Here is a 22,021-nt window from a genome sequence, read left to right on the forward strand (position 1 = left end):
TACATCGGCCTGTGAATAAAATGCAATACGGCACTAAATAATTGTGAAAATGCCAAAGAACTTCAGTGCAATGACTAAAGAAATACTCTTCCTTTATAACCTCGTCCAAAAAAAGCGCATAGCCTTGATTGGATGCATTATTTGGCGTTTTAATTTGATGACTGATGCTAAATAGTTTTTGAGGAGGCAAATAATTTTCCTCTCCTCTTGTAAAGTTCTGAAAGTTATAAAGCGTCCAGGAGGGCCAGCCACAGTTTGCCAGCAATGAGAAACCCCATCTCCATGATTGGCTCTGGCTCTCCTCCACACACACACACACACACACACACACACACACACACACACACACACACACACACACACACACACACACACACACACACACACACACACACACACACACACACACACACACACACACACACACACACACACACCAACACACACACACACACACACACACACACACACACACACACACACACACACACCACACACACACACACACACACACACACACACACACACACACACACACACACACACACACACTTTGTGGTTCTGGTAGTGCATCACAGTCTGCCGCGGTACCAGAGCTTCCAGGGCTGGACCCCACAAGTGTGTTTCAGTCTCTGCTGCTGATTCTGAAAGCAGAGAGCCGGCTAATTGCCATGAACTCCTCCCGCCCTGCCTCTCCACCCTAAACCCCTCCTCGTTGCAGACCTTAATGGATTAATGCGGGCTGGCGCTGTCCCTCCGACTCTCCCTTAGTCACTCTGGCTAGCTGTATCCTTGCCACGCCCTGAAAAACGTCTGTTGTTGCTGAATTTCCAGGATGAAATATACTGGCGGCATTACACTCTGTACACAGTAAGCTCTCCAGCACATAGTACTCTGCTAACAAGTGTGAACGAGCAGGCAAGAAACACACAGTATAGCAGGTTTGAATATGCAGTGTGCAGACGGTGATAATTGTGGGTGCTTTCAGTTTGAGTCTTGTTAACTGTCAGACGTAGTGTTTCAACACCTGTCTTGTGCTTCGCTCTGCATAATAAGACTTCTATTTAAAGGAGGAGAAGTGGAGATGTCAGAGGAGGTGTTACCGTAAAGTGCTGAAAGAAAATACCTTGATTATTAACAAGAGAGGGAAAACTTGTGTTTCTGCAGCAAGCCTGATCCTCGCAATCGGGCGGAGAAACTCAGGATCAGAAGAAATTAATGACAACAGCCAGAAAACGTGAAACTGAATCATTTCCTTTTCGCTGTACGGCAACAACACCAACTGACATTGAAAACAGTATTTCAATAAAGCTACGGAGAGAAATGTAATGCTTATCAAGCGCCAATGGATTTCTCTGCAGTAAAACAACTAATACATTTAATACACAGTCCTCAGTATGCGGCGGCTTACTTAGGCCCTTTTTGATTCGCCCTTGAAGGATGGATTGAGTTGCTGTATTGAAGTTCTGGCAGTAGTAGCATCTTGCTGTGCTACTCAGACTGATGATCGCCTCTCTCCTGGCAGGTGTCCACCCTCTGCCGGTAACAATCAACAAATGAGAATCGCAGCCTTCAACTTCTCCCTGCCCAGCGACAAACTCCGCATAACTGAATCACCGACACTCGACAGCTATTAACACGATGCGGCTTAATCCGGACAAAAGCGGGCGGTTTGCTTTTGCTGTTTGCCTTCAGTGTTAAGACCAAGGGCTTCGTTTTCATGAATCAATGGAGCACACGGTGCGGATACTGATTTTTGGGTAATTTCATGGTCAGAGGCGCACAGTGCACCTGCATCGCTGTTCAATCAAATCACCTCTTTTCTTCCTCTTCAAAAGCGGGGCGCTCGGTGCCATGGTGCTCTGACAATTTAGTAATAGAAGGAAGCAGTTGGGAGTACTTCTGGCGCACAAAAGATCCTCTAAGGAAGAAACTGATGTCTTTTTAAGCCGGAGGAGAAAAATCACTACAATGCTACCTAATTCGAACCACGGAGAGAGAGCACATTACATTAAATTATCTTGGGAGGGCAGTCAGGTTCACAGCCAGTCGCCGAAATGCTAAATGGGTGCAGATGAGAAGACTCTGAAAGAAAATCCCAATTCACCGAGGGGAACACTTGCCAACAGAAAGCCCTCGAAGGCATTTCCAGGTCGCCTATGATAATAGAATCCGACTTGATTATAAAAACAAAGACATCGTCTCTCACATTTGAACCACAAATCCTGACGGAAAATATGTTCAAAAATATCAGCAATGTTTTTATCGTAATGGTTACATTATCTAAAGCCCACAATCTTCAAATCTAATAATTAGCTTATCGAGACATCCCGCTGACACACTAACTCAAGGCGGGGAAACATGTTGAGATGAATGCTTTGAATTCAGGGTTCCTGGTGCTTTCAATAATTGGTTGATGTTTTTCTCCAGAAAATCTTTTTTAAAAACGAATCCAAAATGGCCCGGCGAGTGTTTGCAAATCCATGAAGGCAGTGCACATGATATCAAATACACATGTGTTGGTAAAATGTATCTAATCTAGTTGAAGCTTTACTCCTACATCCTCTTCCCTCCGTGTCACCGGGCATGATACACAGTCAGCTTAACCCCTGCCTGTGCCACTCTCCCTGGTTGAAAGTCTTCTCCATGCTGATCCCGGAACAAGGCCGTGCTGCATTTGTCACAGCCACTTTCTTTCCGTTTGGTATTGCGGGAGCTTTGCAGTCTGCAAAGATGTGACAGGGTGCCGGTTGAAAGCTGAATTCTTTCCGTCTCTATGTGTGGAATATGGAGTAAGCGTTTGTTCAATCGCTATGTAAAGTCTGTCCTTTTGTAGATATAATCCACAATAATGCTCAAATAAATACTTTTTCCGCATTTAATCCATGGATTAAATTATGATTCTCTTTATTATCCTGGACATGTTACAAATAATTGCAGGACATACTGTACACTCGTGTTTTGTGGTCTTACCTTTAACATTTAACTTTTTGGGGGGGCATTTCGACGCCAGATCAAGAACTAGTTTAGGACCAAAGTATATTGTTGAACTCCTGCTTAATTACGAGCCATCAAGGTGCCTCAGGTCGGGTCTGCTATCGGTGCCGAGAGTAAAAACAAAACATGGAGAGGCAGCGTTTAGCTGTTATGCCCCGACACTCGTGCACGTCCGCAGAAACGCGTACTATTTTTAAATCGAGACTAAAAACACATCTCTTTGCCGCTGCTTTTAATTGAGATGCTCATATTCGAACTACAGTATGCCTTTTAATGTATTGTATACCTGTGGTGTTTATTTTTATCATTTTATTATCTTTGCTTTGTAATGGCTGTTGTAAAATTGTATAATGTGTACAAAAAAGTCTTTTAATTTGTTTTGTAAAGCACTTTGAATTGTCGCGTACAGAAAAGTGCTATATAAATAAACTTGCCTTGCCTTGCCTTGTTTGGGATGGATATACCTCTAAATCCATATCGTTTCTTCCAGGGATAAGACACAGGCACATTGTGAGAGTGGCTTTGTATGCTGCACACCTCAAAATAATACAGAAATGATTGGATGAAGACACCCTGATATCTTAGCATGGTTTGAAAGTCCACTTTGGCATTGGTAAGATTATCATATCTGCTAAAACTCTTTGTTATGGACTGGTTCCCAATAGTCTTATACATCAAAGAGGAATGGTTAAGTGTTTTAGCTATGGGAGTAGTGTTGCACGGTGTACCGATACTTGAAAGGTACCGCGATACCCTGCCGTTAAAAACGGTACGATTCCTCCGTTTCATTAGTATCGGTACTTTAAGAATGACGGGGAAGAGTACTCCCGTGAAAAAGCGCCGTTTTAATAAGAGCCGTGTGTGTTCAGCGCTCTGCTTCCACTCCCTGCACTGCAGCCGTGCCTGCAGTCCCGCTCCTCTCAAGCACGCTCTAAGTCCCTCCCCTCTCTCGTGCACGCGGCCACGCGCTAGCTGCCAGAGCATGTGAGAAAACGAGAAGTATGGCTGCAAGTGGGAGTGCAACTGCCGCTGTGCCTCGGCTTGTTGACAAAAAAGACGCCAGAAGTCTGTGAACGGGCCGTTCAGGTGTTCAGAGCAGGGTTTCCGCTAGGATTTTTTCTCGACGGTCAAATGTCCGGGCAGATTTTATTTTACCGGACTAATTTGAAACTTACCGGTCATATTTCAATAATAATAATAATAGTTGTGTAGCAGAGTTTCCGTTAGCAGGTAATTACCGGACTATGAGCAGATATGCTGATGTTTAAAACTCAGTTCACGGGGCTCATTTTGATATTGCTTCAGTTTATAATCGTAACAGATCGAAAAAAATTCAGATTAATTTTTCAATAAACGATTCCACAAACAACATAATTATTACATTCAAACAAACTACTTGTAGTAGATAACGTACATTATTCAGAAGTTTACATCAACTTTGAATAATAACACGGGAGAAACGGATCCTCTCTGTTCCCCTCTCCCCCCTCTCTCTCCTGACAGCAGTCAGTTTCTTAAGCAGCTCCTGCAGCTCGCTAAACAGAGGGCGGGGCTTCAGGTGATCATGCAGAGCTGCGTGTCTCGGTCAGACTCAGCAGCTGATCTGATCTCTCTCTCGCTCCGGTTACACTTCACTCGCGTTTATGTCCATATCGATCAGATCCAGCTCTCCTGATCGGCCTTTATAGAGAGCCCCGATCAAACTATTAAGAGTGAATATCGGCCGATAATGAACGGCGGCCGATCGATCGGAGCCTCCCTAATTATTACCAGACATTTTGACCGTCAGGTTTTGAATTTACCGGTTTTTTATAAATTTTACCAGCTAAAAACCGGTAATTACCGGCTAACGGAAACCCTGGTTCAGAGCAGAGCTCCCTGTCGGAGCGCAGAGCGTGATGTGCACTGAAAAGTGTTTCTGTCGCAATATTATCGTTGAGCAAACTAGCATCACTATCTGCTAACGTTAGCTTTAGCCTTCGTTTTCTATTAGTTTTTTTCATAGGCTATAAACGGAGGTGGTATAAGTATATATCTTGTAAAAGTAGAAGTACCCAGGTCTTGTACTTGAGTTAAAGTAGAAGTACCAGAATGTAGGAACAATCCTGCAATCAAAATGTTCCCAAATAAAAGTACAAAAGTATTATCATCAAAATATAGTTAAAGTAGCGACAGTAAAAGTAGAAGTACTCAGGTCTTGTACTAGAAGCACCAGAGTGTAGGAATACTCTGTTACAGTAAAAGTACTGCATTCAAAATGTTCCTCAAGTAAAAGTATTAAAGTAGCGACAGTAAAAGTAGTCATTGTTTGATTGGTCCATTTCGGAATAATATATATGATATGTTTTATAATGATTGATCATGAAAGTGTTCTCAAAGCTGGTGAAGGTGCAGCTAGTTTGAATGGCTTTGTAGACTGCAGGGTAGCTGGTGAAGGTGCAGCTAGTCTGAAGTACTTTGTAGACTGCAGGGTAGCTTGTGGATTTACTCCAGGTGGAACTAAAGTCTGATTTAACACTTGGTTATATTTCACATCATTCATCCAGATCAGTGAAGTAACTAAAGGGATTAATACATGTAGTGGAGTAAAAGTACACCATGTACCTCTGAACTGTAGTGGATTAGAAGTACAAAGTAGCAAAAGAAACATTGAAATACTTAAATAAAGTACAAGTATCTCACAATTGTACCCAAGTAGTACTTGAGTTTATGGACTTAGTTACTTTACACCAGTGGCTATAAAGATAGAAAGACTAAGCCTTGCACAGAGGCATGAAAATACATCTTCAAAATGCTCAACAGTGCTGCCAAAATGTTAAACTCACTGCTACACAATTAAAATAAATGCTTTTATATATATTTATATTAGATGTGACTCTTTGGCGTTTCTGTTCTTACTAATTGCTGCTTTAGTTGTTCTGGCTGCTAAAATCATCTGTTATTCCTAATTGTAAAGCCGATATTCCGTGGGGTCGGGGGCTCGGATCCTTGTCACCTTTTTCATACCTGATGAGTTTGCATCCCTGATAATATTTAAGTCTGTTTCCCTTTTTTTAAGAAAAGTATCGAAAAAGAATCGGAATCGCAATTCTTGACTTGGTATCGGTATCGAAACCAAAATGTTGGTATCGTGACAACACTATATGGGAGTTAAACCAAATATTTACTAACATTTGCTAAATGTCCCTATTTTTTGCTATGTTTTGTCTTAAGTGTGGCTTTTGAGAATAACCATTTTGAACAATCGTGGTGTGTCTTTGAGGCTGTAACACAAATGAGAGAAGGTTTGTGGAGGTGCCCAGAGAGGCTTAGCTATGCATTGGCTGTTGAGTCTGGCATGTGTTCTGGCACCGGGAGTCTATTCTCAACAGGACTCGGGTGGATTAGTGTCCATTTGGACAACAGAGTGGTCCGCAGCTTGGGGTGACATTCAACTCCAGCTCACACACGGATCAGGAAGTTTAGTGTACATTATGTATATTTGATCTAATATATCATATTCCAATTACTTGTATATAGACTCTCCTTGCACTACTTCTATCCTATGTTATCTGTTTTATTGTGTTGCACTGTTGGAGGAGTCAGTGACCTACGATTTTCATTGATATATCTACACGGTAGCTATGTACAAATAACAATATAAGCATTGCATCTTGAATCTAGTGCATTCAATTGAATAGATAGATGGATAGATAGATAGATAGATAGATAGATAGATAGATAGATGGATAGATAGATAGATACTTGGGAAATGTTTGCGTTGCAGCAGCAGAAAAAGGCAATGTACATAAGAGAAATTAAGACACACAAAATAAACAGTCCAAAATATTTCTGAAATTGAAATAAAATAGCATTAAAAGTTACAAAAAAATATATATATACATGTGGAAATACACATTTCCAGTAACAAATATAATGCAGGATATTATTGTGCAAGAAATTAATTATTCAATATTACATTTATTATATATATAACATGTAAAATGGGAGTTGAAGTCCAGTTATTAAGAGAAGCTATGGAGCAGTTTAATGCCGTTTAATTGTTAGGGAGTTTCTCAAGTCGTGCATTTTGGCGTCACGGCCGGGATGGCAGAACCTATTTTGTTAATTGTTGTATTTTATTCTATGTGTGTGAAATGAAGCTGCGGACATGCTGCAGTGAGGTGGGTCACTGGATCATGGGGTGAAACGGTGGGCTCGGGGGCATGGGGGGGGGACAGCAGCCGTATCACGTTTGATCCCGGTCGGGGTACATCCATGCTCACAGGGCGACTGCTGTGGTCCATCTGGTGGAGGCTTTAATCACAACTCTCCCCCCCCAGACACACTTTCAGATCTGCATTATTTATTTCAGTCGCTTCTGCAACACTGTATTACCCCGCAGATAGGAGTTGTTTTATCAGAATGTATGTTTACCTATATTCCTGCATTTGACTTGCACCATTGTGTCATTTTCACTACTTTCTTGATCAATTTAATTGTAGTTTTACTCTTAAGTATATTTCACTGTTGAAGGAGCTTAAGATTGTTGTATTTCCAACAACTACGCTGGAAACATGAGAATCACCGAATCACCACCTGCCATCTCGTTTTCAGACCTATTTTATCTGCATTATTTATTTCAGTCGCTTCTGTCTCTGTATTACCCCGCAGATAGGAGTGGCTTTATCAGAATGTACGTAGTTTACCTATTCCTGCATTTGACTTGCACCATTAGGCGCGTTCACACCGCAGTACTTTTCCCACTTTAGTTACGATATAGTTCTGAAATGTTGCGTAACTTCACACCAGAAAAATCCGGAATAAAATTAGTTAATGAGAACCTTTGTACCCCCTTTTCCTTCCCTGCTAGAGGGCAGGGACTTTTTTTTGTGAAGCCGCCATTTTATTATCCTCGCATTAGCATTATTAGCATTAGCATTAGCCCAGCGCACAAACACAGAGAGACTTATGGCAACACAAAAGAAAACATGGGAGCGGTGGAGATGAGGAGGTGTCGGCGTTCTGGCGATTTACTCTGAAGGCTTCAGTAGAAGCTGCTGGGAGTCCCAGCAGCTTCTACTGAAGCCTTCCCCAACTCCGAGGACTTGGGGTGGCAGTATACGCCGTGAAGTTGTTTGCGGTCTGCCAGTAAACCCAAAGCAGAAGAAGAAGAAGCAGAAGAAGAAGAAGTGACGTCAGCGGCTTCATTTGCCTAAAGGGACTTATTCCGGTGTGAACGCGATCTGATGAACCTTTGTGGGAAAAGTACCGCGGTGTGAAAGCGCCTATTGTGGTCATTTGCACTATTTTCTTGATCCATTTAAAACAACATGTTATACTCTTATATTTTAAGTATACTCCACTGTTGAAGGAGCCAGAGACTTAAGATTGTCGTTTCCCCAACAACTACGCTATAAGAATCACCGAATCACCACCTGCCATCTCTATCAACGTTTAAAAACCTCATCAGAAAGCTCACACTAACTGATCTCCATAAATGGCCGCACCGTGGCGTTTGATGAGGAATAACCTTTTAGAGACGAGACGGATCCAGAGACCTTCACAGGGATGGCCTACGGTACTGTGGACCAAAACATGCCCATGCTGCACAAATCCGGCTCTCCAAATGTCACTTCATGCTTAACCGCCCTTTCTCATGCTTGAAGAAAAGCAAGTGGGCAATGCACAAGAAGAAAAACTCCACCGGGCCTCGGCTTGAATGCCTACACGCTTAAAGATATGTTTCATTTATTTTGATTAAGCCGTTTGAAGAGAAAGAAATTCCTTAGCAACAACTCAAGAAATGATTTCCAAGGCATTGTGTGTACATCGAGTGAATGTACTAATTATAATGTCACGTAAAACAAAGCCAAAACAGATTAATGGTATAACACAAACAGAGAGGGAAATGACAATATTTATATGACAGAATATGAATGTATTCTTGCTCAATTTACAGCAACTAAATCACACCTCGGGCAGACGGTACGTTGAACTGTTTGAACCTGAATGCCGCAGTTAGAATACATTTAATATTAAAAAGGAGCGAAAGGTCAGCAGATAATGATGATGCTGTCGGTGCATGTCGGTGTTGTGTAACGTACACTTAGCCTCCCCTTGGATACAAATAATTCTGTTATGTTCATGAATTCCTATCTGTAGCCGCCCTTAATGAACATCAAATGTAAAATGTAAATGTTTTCTGTTCATACATTACAAAGTGTGGCGAGCACATGCATCTCCAATGGTCACCCTGCCTCGCCACTAATGCACAAGTAAGCCACACATCATTTATTCATGGTGATGGCAGATACTTTGCCTCATCCCTCGCAATTAGCGAATCAATAAAAACGCATCGGCTTTGAAACTATCAATTCTGAGAGGGCGAAAAATAGCGTTGTTCATCAACATGCCGGCATCCCGAACGCAGACAATCACTGAGGAATCGGCAGCGGTTGTCAGCTCAGCATCACCGGGCGCCGCGCTGACAACGATAAGACACATTCCCTCACCTCACTGCTCTTGAAATGAGGCCTCACCTACAAAATGGTTGTCTGCTCCTTATAATATCTCAAAATGGGGTCTACAAAGGCGCCTAATCGGCAAAATGTCATTTGAGTGAAAGGATGATTTAATGTTGTTTCGGAGCGAGGAATATGCGTCTATTGTGAGGAAGACGACGAAGCTGAAGCCTTTTTAGTGAGATTATCAGGTCAGTAAAGGGCTTGCGCTCGCTAATACCTTTCATTGTCGACGTTTATAAAGCTGACATATCTGCAGTGCATATTGATATATCTGTTTTATAATTAATTCAGTTAATCTGCATGATCTAATACACACATACAGCTAAATTATGTCGGACTAAAATGACATTAAGCCTGCAGGAATTATCTGTCTAACAGCAGTTGAGGCATTTTTCTGTTATGCCACAAATAGCTGTTAAGAATACTGCTTTCTCTCCAGTCTTGTCCGTTTCATTATTCTCTCTCTATTTATCCTTTTAAACTGAATTAAATAACTGCAACTGGATGTGAAAACATTGTCCACGAGGCAACAATTCTGGCTCTGAAATTAAATGCTTTCCCTCCACCGAGCAAAAGAGCAGCCGTGGGATTCTTCCTCCGAGTTAAAGGAGGAAAACGGAGCAGCGAGAATTGAGATTATTTTGTTTGTTTAACCTTCTGGATTGTACGAATGTAGCCGATGACTTTAGGTAAATCCCGACAGAATTTAGAGCCAATATGGATATAGAGTATTATCCAATACTTTGTGTGTGTGCTCGAGGTCCACATCAGTTTTTCATTTATTGTATTACCTCAAGGCCTAAGTACACTTTTACAAGAAACCAGCACTTCCTAATTGAAAACATCAGCCTGTTTTATTGCTGTGTTCAGAGACATCAGAAAACTTGCATATCTTATATTAAATTATGTTAATCCGTGTATTAAAAACGACCTGTCAATCAGAGTCGGAATAATAGCAGTTTAAATTCTCCTGCTTTGGATTTCCGGCGGTGGGGGCGGCGCTTTTGTTGACTTTAGGATTACGTGTTGTGCCCTTCACGCACCTCTGTAAAGATGCCTCTGTGCTTGTTGAAGTGAGTAACTCCTGTGGTCACGAACGTCAAGGCACACTCAGCGGTGAAAAGACTCCCCGCGCCCTGCCACTGCCATTATGTCGGGGAAATTACAGGCTCTTACTTCCAGGTCGGAGTACCTGCACACAGAACGGTGACCTTTGGGTGGGCGTGGGCGCTCGTGTCGCTGTGGCGGGAGATTCTGTTGCTACACTTCTTGTTTATGGATCAAATCCACATCGCAAGCCTTTTTTTATTTCTTATCCACTGAATCAATGCTCGGAAAAATCTGATTTTTTAAAAATGTATTATGTCAACACATTTCCCGTTACTGTATTCGGTTAGTTGAAAGCAATCCTTTGAAGTCGAACCTTATATTTTGTACAGAAAACAGGATCAATCGTAAACACGTCGATGTGGGCAGGCTATATCGGGTAGGGTGTGGGGAAAGAGTTCACTTAGCTATACAGTGTGTGTGTGTGTGTGTGTGTGTGTGTGTGTGTGTGTGTGTGTGTGTGTGTGTGTGTGTGTGTGTGTGTGTGTGTGTGTGTGTGTGTGTGTGTGTGTGTGTGTGTGTGTGTGTGTGTGTGTGTGTGTGTGTGTGTGTGTGTGTGTGTGTGTGTGTGTGTGTGTGTGTGTGTGTGTGTGTGTGAGCCTGCAGACACCTGCTCCATTCTGCAGTGATGGCTCCCAGCGGGACACAGGCTCAGCTGCTGATCTCTCGGCACTCCCTGCAGTACTGGTGGCCAACACACACACACACACACACACACACACAGTTTTTCCAACAAATCATAGCCCTGTAGGCTCCCCTCGCAGTGTCTCTCAGCCTCTTTGCGCTCCCTGCAACTGACACACCACATGTGCTCATATCAAGTGCAAACATGACACGATGCGCACACACACACACACACACACACACACACACACACACACACACCCCGCGTTCACATGACGTGGCGTGTGTAAATTCTACGACACGGTGGGGTCGTCATCTGGTTTGATGTATGCTATCGGGATGATATGGCTCAATAGCAAGTGTCTTTGTCTACTCCCTTAAGCTGGAAAGTTTCACTGCAACCGACGGCCATGTTGTGTGCTGCTGCGAGCACGGCTACACATAAAAAGGACAACATTACATCCGAGCTATTTCCACATCTTTCAAAAGTAACCGAATGATTTATGTAACATGTACTCCAACAATGACATTAGCTGTGTCTGTCCAGCGTTCATCGCCATTGTACTCGTGGCCCTGTTGTCGTTGTCGTGGATGCTGTGTTTTTCCGATATGACCCGCGTGTCCGTTCTTCTCGGTGCGAGCGCCGCCCTCCCTCTGTGGCGCCGCTCGTCCTGCTGCACCCGTTTACGCCTCGCTGACGGCTGTCGAGCGTAAATGAACTAATCTCCTGGATATCAAGAACACAGCAATCAAGGGAAGGGGAAGTGCAGCGAGCGGCAGATGGAAGCGGCTAATCGTTGTTATGAAATAGAGATGACCTCTAACTATCTCCTGGCTGCGTCTCCGCTTCCTCCTCCTCCGCCTGTTTGTTGTCGCGCTGATGATGATGATGAACCTCTTCGTGCAGGGTTCAAATTAAACCTGCTTTTTTTTCCCCCGTGTTGAAACAGGAACGCTCGGAGTTGTCAAACAAGACCTCGTGTCACGTGGAGAGCGGCAGCTGCCTGCAGTGGGTAATCAGAGGAGCTTTCTACAAATTACCAGCATTCAGCTCTGAAGCACGGCGCACTGCAGACTTTAGACGTTGGCTTTTGAAAATTAGATCTCGGTGACTGAAATACGGATTCATTTGCATTCCAGTTATTGCTCGCATGTTCTTTTAGTGCTCCCCGCTTTGTGAAGGGTGACGTGGCTGGGGTTCATCCCAATGCTGTTAAACGATAGCGCGGATGCTCATTTTGAACAGAAGAATATCAGTTTGAATTTGATTAATTGCAATCTCTCCGCCTTCTGGTGGGTTCTGGATTTAATAGTTTGAATGCTCTTTTAGAAAGGCACCATCATACAGCTTGAAGGGTACACACACACACACACACACACACACACACACACACACACACACACACACACACACACACACACACACACACACACACACACACACACACACACACACACACACACACACACACACACACACACACACACACACACACACACACACACACACACACACAGCTGAATACAGTGTATCCAGGGGAAGTAATGGTAAACTTTACCGCGGGCGAATTGTGCGCTAACAACGAAACCATTTAGCTATTTATTCATTTAAGGCAGCGGTGCGTTAAATGGAAAAACTCCGTAATGTGATATTATCAAACACAGTAAAATAGCACTCCATTTTTGACACAGTTTGTGCTGCGGCTGTAGATTGTATTTCCGAGGTAGCAACACGCGACGCTGCTTCAGAGTCTTCCAGCAGCAAAGCCATCAGAGTCTTCCAGCACATTTATCTAATGTATGCAAATGATGTCGCTGTGCTTAATGAAGGCACCATTAATCACTGTAACGATGGTCTTTTTTAACCAGGGTAATCATGCAGGGGCACACACACACACACACACACACACACACACACACACACACACACACACACACACACACACACACACACACACACACACACACACACACACACACACACACACAAACACACACACACATTGCACATGCCTTATCGCCACAATTGACCACATTGATGAGAAATTCGCGAAATAAATCATTTTAGCAGAAACACATCTACGAATGCAGAGGACCTTATAATCAGAATTGTTTCCGGTTCTTCATTTATAATCATGTCTATCAACTCTTCGTATTTCACCCTAGAATCAGCTTGTGAAGCAATCACCCCAAATCCAGCTCGTGCACTCAATCCACGCCGATAAGATGTCACATGTATATAATGAATTCAGCTATTAGTTCCACTGGTTTCAACACGTAGCTCGTGGTCCAGCAGCTTTATGCGAGCAGCAGATACCACTGCTGAGTCTGAACGGGCAGACACGCAGTCGATCCGTGCGCGGGGCAGTGACAACACAACGCTGCACAGGCGTCTTTGAACTCGTGTAAGAATTCAAAAACATTTCCCAACTCCTCGTGGAGCGTTATTTCGCCGCTTATCCTCGCCGCGCATTTGCATACAGCTGACGGAAACCACTGGGTACAGTCAGCAGCATGACAGTGGGTTATGGAGGCTTCCGGGAGGCTCTGGGGTGTGGATCTGAGCCAGTTTGAAGGGGAGCCGAACCAATGGAGAGCCCACAGCGGATTAGACACCCACAGCTTCATGTCGCGGTAATGCGGCGAGTCAGGGATTTTCTTACAACGCTTTTGCCTAAACGCTCGGGGTTTTCTCATGCCCCGGTTTCTCTCTCACTCCCTTCCTCTTGAAGCCCTCTTTTCCATGCAAGTGGTAATGCTGTCTCCAGTGCAGAACACATCCCATCTATCTACAGCGTGCCAGCTTCCTCTGCTAATGTGACTTGTTAATTTGCAATTGAATTGGAGTGATAGTTACGATCTAATGTCATTCCAAATCTGTCGTCTTACAAATGTGCATCCCCTGAGGGCGTGGAGAAAGACAAATCAATGTCAGAGATGCGATAGAAAGTTGGAAATGGTAGAATTATACCGCGAGAGCCTCTTCAATTAATCAGAATGGAACATAATGCAGCTTGAAATACAAACAGTAAATTAAAACGCCGCACACACGCCAACATCATCCACACAACACAACCAACACAATATATTACCGACACGCACACATGCATGCACACAACACCTCAAATTCCCTTGATAACAATCTGACTGGCAGAGGCTAAAGACAGAGTAGGCGTCCGTAATTGAACAAACATAACAATGTAAATATTTACTAATACTATCCATTGGGGATACGGGCAGAATCCCACGATTGATTTGCTCTCTTTCTGCCCTTTAAGCACACACTATTACTACTTCCCAGTTCCTCTCCTCTAGCGTTATGCCTGCCCGTGATCGTTCAAGAGATGGAGGTGTGTATATATATATCGGTCCGTCTATCCTCTTACCAGGGGCGACCTGTAGCCCATCTGGGCCGGCGATGACAGGAGATCCCTGGGAAATAGCTGCGAGTGCGTCTCGGGGACGGAGCCCACGCCACTGGCTGCTAGTCCCGAGAGCTGCCCGTACCTCGCCATCATCTTGAGATGCTGCTCACAGAACACACACACTCATACACAGACACAGGAGGAGAGGGGCAGAGAGAGAGAGAGAGAGAGAGAGAGAGAGAGAGAGAGAGAGAGAGAGAGAGAGAGAGAGAGAGGGAGGGAGAGATGGGGCTTGAGAGGGGGAGAGCAGATAACAGAAGGTAGGAAGGACGGTGAGAATGGTAAAGGACAGAAGAGGGAGTGGGGGGGGGGGAGGACATGAGGAAAGAGGAGGTAGAGGGGGATTACAGAACACTTTGCTCACACACAAATGCATGTGCGGACATACACACTCCCCCTTACGGACATACTGTACGTGCACATGTGGGCATGCATACCATTTCGAGCCCCAGGTGGGCAATTTCACAAGCAAGCCTATGTCGGGTGGGTTTGATAGCTAGTGACAATAGAGGGATGTGAAGTCGAGGCACCGGCTCGCCATTTCATATTACGAGCAAGGATGAGCCGCTTTTTCACCCAATGTTGTGCCGGGGAAATATTAAACAGCTGCTGTTATCAATCATCCCCAAACAGAAGTGCACACACACACACACACACACACGGACATACGGCAGACACACATGACAGGATGGTTGGCAGCGGACAGGTGAAGTGTGGAGAAATCAAATCCAAATGTCTTTACCTCATTGCTCAACAAAGCGGCGTTGAGTGTCCGGCTTATTTCGAACATGTTCAGGTTCTTTGTATGCCGCGCTGTCCTTTAAAATGTTCAGATTCTCTTCGGGTTCTTTTCGCTCCCGTCGTGTTCTCGTCTCTGTGCGGCTGTCGGGAGTCAGTCCCCGGGAACACAAAAAAGAAAAAGCAATTGGAAAAAGAGGGGGGATAAAAAAATCCTCTTTGATGTTGGGATGTTTTGGAGTCGGGATGTTTCTCTGTCTCCCTGTTTGTCCGTCCTCTGCTGCGGCTGCTGTGCTGGCGTGTGTGCCCAGGGTCTCCGCACACGTCTAAGGAGTCAATATGCTGCTTTTTTAAAATCTCCCCAGAGTCAGCACGTTAAAACGGGCAGTCAGGCGGTCGGTAGGTCGCTGGGTCGTGTTGGCGGGCTGGATGGCTCCCTTATCTGTCCCCCGCACACTGGCTCACACAATACGCTCCGATCCTCACACTGCTCGCTAGCAGATTAGCCTGTCCCAAAACATAGCACTTAGTTTAAACTCCCCTCCCTTCTCTCTCTCTCTCTGTATCACTCCCTCTCGCTCGCTCCTTTGCTCTCCCTCCCTCTCTCTCTCCCTCCATCCCTCCCTGCATCACTCTCTCTCCTCCTATTGCTCACGCATTGATGCAGCTACAGTTCGCCGTGCGACCACAAGGTGGGAAGACTGTTCTAGCAACACCACCGCCGCCACATCCCTTCCTCCCCGTGCCACTCCTATCTTTTCCATTTTCTTCTCCTCCTTCCTCGTGTGTGCCTGGATCACACATGTATGGATGTTGTGCACTTATATAAGCTCCTCACTGCTAAATAATATTACATTCAGGGATAACGACATTAGTTAGGGGTTGTTATCGTGATATCCAGTTATCTAATTATGTTTCCTACAAAAGCAGGTTGTACAATCCGGGGTGGAATAGGACATTTAAAGAGTTTGGGGGGGGACATAATTCCTCTGAGGTGTTTTGTGACAGGAACACGTCAGATATGAATAATGTACAGTGTCAGCAGACCTCAGGCGAGCGGTACCTCTGGGTAACGGGCAGCAGAGAGGCGAGGGCTGGTGTGAGCATCAAGGTCAGGTGGTTGTCCTTTTCCTCGGCAGGGTGTGGCACGGAGATGACGAAGCAGCTAGTCACAGGCATGGCAGGAGATCCCAACTACAGGGGGAGTAAACAAGGGGAGGAAAAAGATTAGGGAGACCGGTGCCAAGGATGCGGTTCACTATATTTTGGGTTTGGGTCGATAACACCTGCGAGACCTCTGAGTATGACTCGGTGTGTTTTGCCTGCATCTAGTGTATGCACGAAATTAAAGGTTTATAGGAAAATGAAATATATTGTAGACGGGATTCACGATCATCTTCCCTAATGCTATCTTAGTGGCTCCATCAGCATGGCGGTGGATTTATTCCCAGTGCTTTGGATGTGCTTTTTGCTGCCGTGGATCAGAGTGGGGAGAGCGGCCAGCTAATAGCAGCCTATTGACACTGAACCATCTGTTTGGGTGGACTGTGTCCAGCATAGTGGAGAGGGAGGGAGGGAGGGAGGGAGGCAGGCAGCAGCAGCAGCAGAGGAAGTGACGGATACAGAGAGAAAGGAGGGTGACAATTAGTGGGTGAGAGAGGGGCTAACAGAGAATCCGAGGCAGAGGAAGTGTTAGCAAACTGTTAAGATTTAACGGGTGTTTATGCAAAACAGGAAAAGGGAAAAATATGGAGAGACTCGCGCTCGTCGAGGAAGCGGCGCGTAATACATGTTTTAAATTAGCACCTTCTTACAGTTTCCTCAGTGGCAGGATATGTGGAGGACAGGGATATTTCTTGGCGTCAATTATTCGCCTTGAAATAAAAAGGGGTCTGCTAGCTACATTCCTGTTCTGTAAACCCGGGGGGGGGGGGCGGTAGAGCCCTGGGGGGGGGGGGGTAGCTGTCAGTCGGATCATCCGGAGTGAGGGCTGATTCCTCCGTCAGCTGCCTCTCAAGCCTTCCTCTCGGACCAAGCATCCTTCCCCTGAGCCCGGTGATTGCTGTCACCATAGTGATTCTCTGTGTACTGCTGGCTGCTCCCCCCCCCCCCCCCCCACCCACCCACCTCTCACATCCATCCCAACTTGCTGCCCTGTGTTTTGATGTGTGCATGACTTCCTCCTTCGTTGATGATACGGTAAAAAGGGTTTCCCTGTCCTCGCTGGAATACAGATATGAAAACATAGCTGTGCTCCCCCTCGGCTGCACGTCAAGCTTCAGGCTGGAAATAAACAAGATTATATTTTTTTATGGAGTTGAACTTCACACACTGACTTATTTGATCATTTCACAGTTTAGAAGAAAGCGTTTCTTGTTAAGAAAATGAACAGGACGGCTTAAAAACACCGTAGCTGGGATAAAGCTACTTTCCCCCGGAGCTTTCTGACATGTTGTGCATGGGATTGTCGTGCTGCCTCCACTCAAGAGCACCCACACTTTAAACAGCCACACTTCCTTAATGCTCCTGTAGATTCCTGCGTGAAACAGACAGGAGTACGAACATGCGAAGCACATTCACATGTTGAGAAATCATTAGAGGTCAAACATGTTTTGATAAGCATGTAAAAATACCCTCTCCTGAGAGATCATTAAAATACGAGGAACCACGGTACGGACGGTGTTTCTCTTTCATGTCGTCCTATTTCGCGGTGATGGACGTGTTCATTAAATCATTGCTGCACTTTGCACATATCATGACAAACACATACTAAATGCATGCAGCGTTAAAGTGGAGGGGGTTATGGTTCTTCAAACACGTTTCAGAGAAAGACGTTGAGTGTTAAAAGAAAAGGAAAGCCATCTAAAGAAATAACTTTTCTGTCATAGACTCCTATATACATTCTCTTTCACCAGTTCCAACATGGCACACCGTGTTTAGAACTGTGTAAGCAATGTATTACATGTAATTGTTTGTAATGAGTAGATTTCAACATTATTATAATGTTTTTCAATTTATGGATCGTTTTTTTATCTACTTTAGTTTCAGGGCGGTCAAACTCAAACACACAGTGGGCCAAAATAAAAAAAATGGGTACGAGTGGAGGGCCGGACTGGTTCAATGTCTATTGCAGAACATATTGAAATGAACTTATTGCACATATTGAACCTGGAACTAACAAAGCTTAAATTATTGCCTATAAAACAACATTAAATAATCAGCTGCATTCATTTCTCATGGCTCTATCTGCAGCTTCTCCAGAGTCACTTCTTATGAGTACATTTCCCCACAGGCCAACAACAGCTTCAAGAAAACTATTCCCTCAAAGAGAAACCAAACATGTCCTGTTGTCCTGAGAGAAAGTGCAGAAGGAAGCATCCATTAGACTCAGTGCTGCTCTGAGATGCTAGCTCAGACACTTGGCCTCTCATCTTGGGTGCAAGGTCATCAATGTTTGGGCTCAGGCTCTGAGCGGAGGAGACCCTCAGGATGGAGTGAAGGCGTGCGTGCAATATACCGGCGGGCCAGATCTAATAGGAATTAGAAATTATCCTGCGGGCCGAAATTAAATCCACCACGGGCCGGATTTGGCCCCCGGGCCTCGAGTTTGACACGTGGGTTAAAGTGTATCACATTTTGTTCGTATACGTAATATATATGTAATAAAAAAAAGCCAGCAACCAAATATGAGTCTTGCCATAAGTCCGGGTACCACACAGCGTCGAGAGCTCAGAAACAAGGGAAACATGTAGCATATCTAATTCATTCTTCTCATGCGCCATAATTCAATTTCAATCTCCCTCTTGAAAATGAACGACTGTGCCACCGCAGAGCCCTTTAATTGGCGCAGTGTTAAAGGAATGACATCGCATGGAGGACAGATATTCAATTTTCAATTTTAACGAAATATTACACCGCAGCTCTGTATTCTCTTGCAGTCATCTGAGAAATAATCAGTCCGACCCATCTACTCAGCGGCCTGATGCTCGCCATCAAATACAGATCACACACACGGAGAGAAATCATTGGCCTCGCTGTGGTCTTATTCATTTGGTCCTGTTACACACAGCGTATCACCTGGAATTAGCAGCAGCCTGCATGCCTCTTGCTCCAGGGGCTGTGCGGCTGCTCATTTGATGTACCTAATCAGGTGCAGCCTGTGTAATGGGAAAGGAATAGGGCCAGGCGTGATTGGCCTTGATGACATCTATGCTCCAATTGTCTAGAAAACCTCCAGCTTTAATCAATCTGCAGGATAATTCTGAATCTCCGGCTGCTGCCGTCTGCAATCATTGGCTTTCTCCTCCGAAGACACCACGAGAAAGGTTGTTATAATAGGTGTGTACAATATACTGATTGCCGTTGAGAGGCAGCGTAACGGCACAGCCTGTAACATGTGACTGTTGTCATGTTTCACGCTGAATATGTCGCCGTATCATAATAACAACGTTTTTGTTATTTTGGGAATGTTAGTGATTGGTTTCGAAACGTATGTTTAAAAAGCGAGTTTTCACGAGCCGCGCTGACAGCTTACGAAGCTCCGCCACGAGGAGGAAGACTGCGTGTGACAAAGTGCAAATTAAAGCGCTCGAAGCTATCGTTTGTTCCAGCATCCATCAAGCTGCTCAACTCTCTGACGCTGAATCTCACTGCAATGAATATAAAGGCATTTTAGAACATTGCACTTTAATGCTGCTGGTGTCAAAGTCAAATAAAGGGCTTATGTTTTTGATGCTTTCATTTTGTTTTTGATGCTTTATGCAACGCAAGAGCCGGTGGCACTGTGCCAAAGACAACATTCCCCTTACCTTAGATGTTCCTAAAGGTCCTTTTCTACTCCTTTCCTAGCTTGCAATAATATAAGTCGAAATCCGTCTCGATTTGAGATCATGGGACTAGTTGGACACACACACACACACACACACACACACACACACACACACACACCACACACACACACACACACACACACACACACACACACACACACACACACACACACACACACACACACACACACACACACACACACACACACACACACACACACACACACACACACACACACACACACACACACACACACACACACACACACACACACACACACACACACACACACACACGGATGCAACAGACTGTCGGACACACACACACAACAAAGATTCAGTCACATACTGACGTGGTGAGCGGCCAGTAGTAGAACACACACACACACAATAATTTTCCTCTCCTCTTGTAAAGTTCTGAAAGTTATAAAGCGTCCAGGAGGGCCAGCCACAGTTTGCCAGCAATGAGAAACCCCATCTCCATGATTGGCTCTGGCTCTCCTCCACACACACAAAGACGCACACACACACGCACACACACAAGAGGCAAGTCCCCACATGTGGCTATGTAAACAGATTTAGGTCCCCACAAGTATAGTAATGCTAGGCCACACACACACACACACACACACACACACACACACACACACACACACACACACACACACACACACACACACACACACACACACACACACACACACACACACACACACACACCACACACACACACACACACACACACACACACACACACAAACACACACACCACACACACACACACACACACACACACACACACACACACACACACACACACACACACACAACACACACACACACACACACACACACACACACACACACACACACACACACCTCTCTTGGGCCCTATTGCGCTATTATTTTGTGCCCTTGTTTTTCTTTTGAGCTATTTCTCCCATTGATGTATATAAAATATGCCACATACATTTAATTGCACATGTTTTAATGACGCTATAAGTTGTTAGAATAATGAGGACAAAAAGAGTGCCGCTATAATGCAGAATGTTTTAACAAAAACCTGCAAAAACTCTATTTCTTAACTGTTTAGACCAGGGTCAGGGTCAGGGTTAGGGTCAGGGTCAGGGATAAGCATTACACATTTTGATCTGCATTTTGCTGTACTTAATAACTATTAACGCTTTCTGTTGCTAGATGATAGATGTTGAACTTGTCCGTCTTACCTACAGTATGTCAACTAAATTATAATTATAAATATTGTGCAATCGAGCAATTTGCAAAGAACAGGTATTCGATCAAAAAGCCCTTTTGTGCTTCCAGTCTAAAGAGTCTTGAAGCCTCAGTGGTGTCGATGTAAATACGACTTAAAGTTGTGTTTGTAATGTTTTGATGTAAAGCATCTGCAGTGTGCCACATGGGTTTTCATCCATCACTTGCACAAACACTATCTAAAATAAGTACTTCTCTACTCTTGAGCAGAGGTGGGAGAAGTACTCAGATCTTGTACTTGAGAAAAAGTAGAAGTACTCAGATCTTGTACTTGAGTAACAGTAGAAGTACTCAGATCTTGTTCTTGAGAAAAAGTAGAAGTACTCAGATCTTGTACTTGAGTAAAAGTAGAAGTACTCAGATCTTGTTCTTGAGTAAAAGTAGTACTCAGACCTTGTACTTGAGTAAAAGTAGAAGTACTCAGATCTTGTTCTTGAGTAAAAGTAGTACTCAGACCTTGTACTTGAGTACAAGTAGAAGTACTCAGATCTTGTACTTGAGTAAAAGTAGAAGTACTCAGATC

General features: G+C 44.4%; 1 protein-coding gene across 5 annotated transcripts in view; it reads right to left on the minus strand.

The window, feature by feature from the left end:
- The window catches only part of elavl4 (ELAV like neuron-specific RNA binding protein 4), a 118,358-nt gene extending 102,394 nt beyond the window's left edge, over positions 1–15,964 (minus strand). For 4 of the 5 annotated variants that reach the window (XM_034081811.2, XM_034081810.2, XM_034081808.2 and 1 more), the window contains exons 1-2: positions 15,402–15,964; positions 14,621–14,761 (exon numbers count right to left, since the gene is read on the minus strand). In XM_034081811.2, the coding sequence (XP_033937702.1) occupies positions 14,621–14,761; positions 15,402–15,449 (189 nt within the window). In that variant the 5' untranslated portion in view covers positions 15,450–15,964. The remainder of the gene's footprint in view (positions 1–14,620; positions 14,762–15,401) is intronic. The other variant, XM_071202820.1, reaches the window with a different exon arrangement.
- Between the last annotated feature and the right edge of the window lie 6,057 nt (positions 15,965–22,021).

This window comes from Pseudochaenichthys georgianus, chromosome 4 (genome assembly GCF_902827115.2).
Source record: "Pseudochaenichthys georgianus chromosome 4, fPseGeo1.2, whole genome shotgun sequence".
Lineage (NCBI taxonomy): Eukaryota > Metazoa > Chordata > Actinopteri > Perciformes > Channichthyidae > Pseudochaenichthys > Pseudochaenichthys georgianus.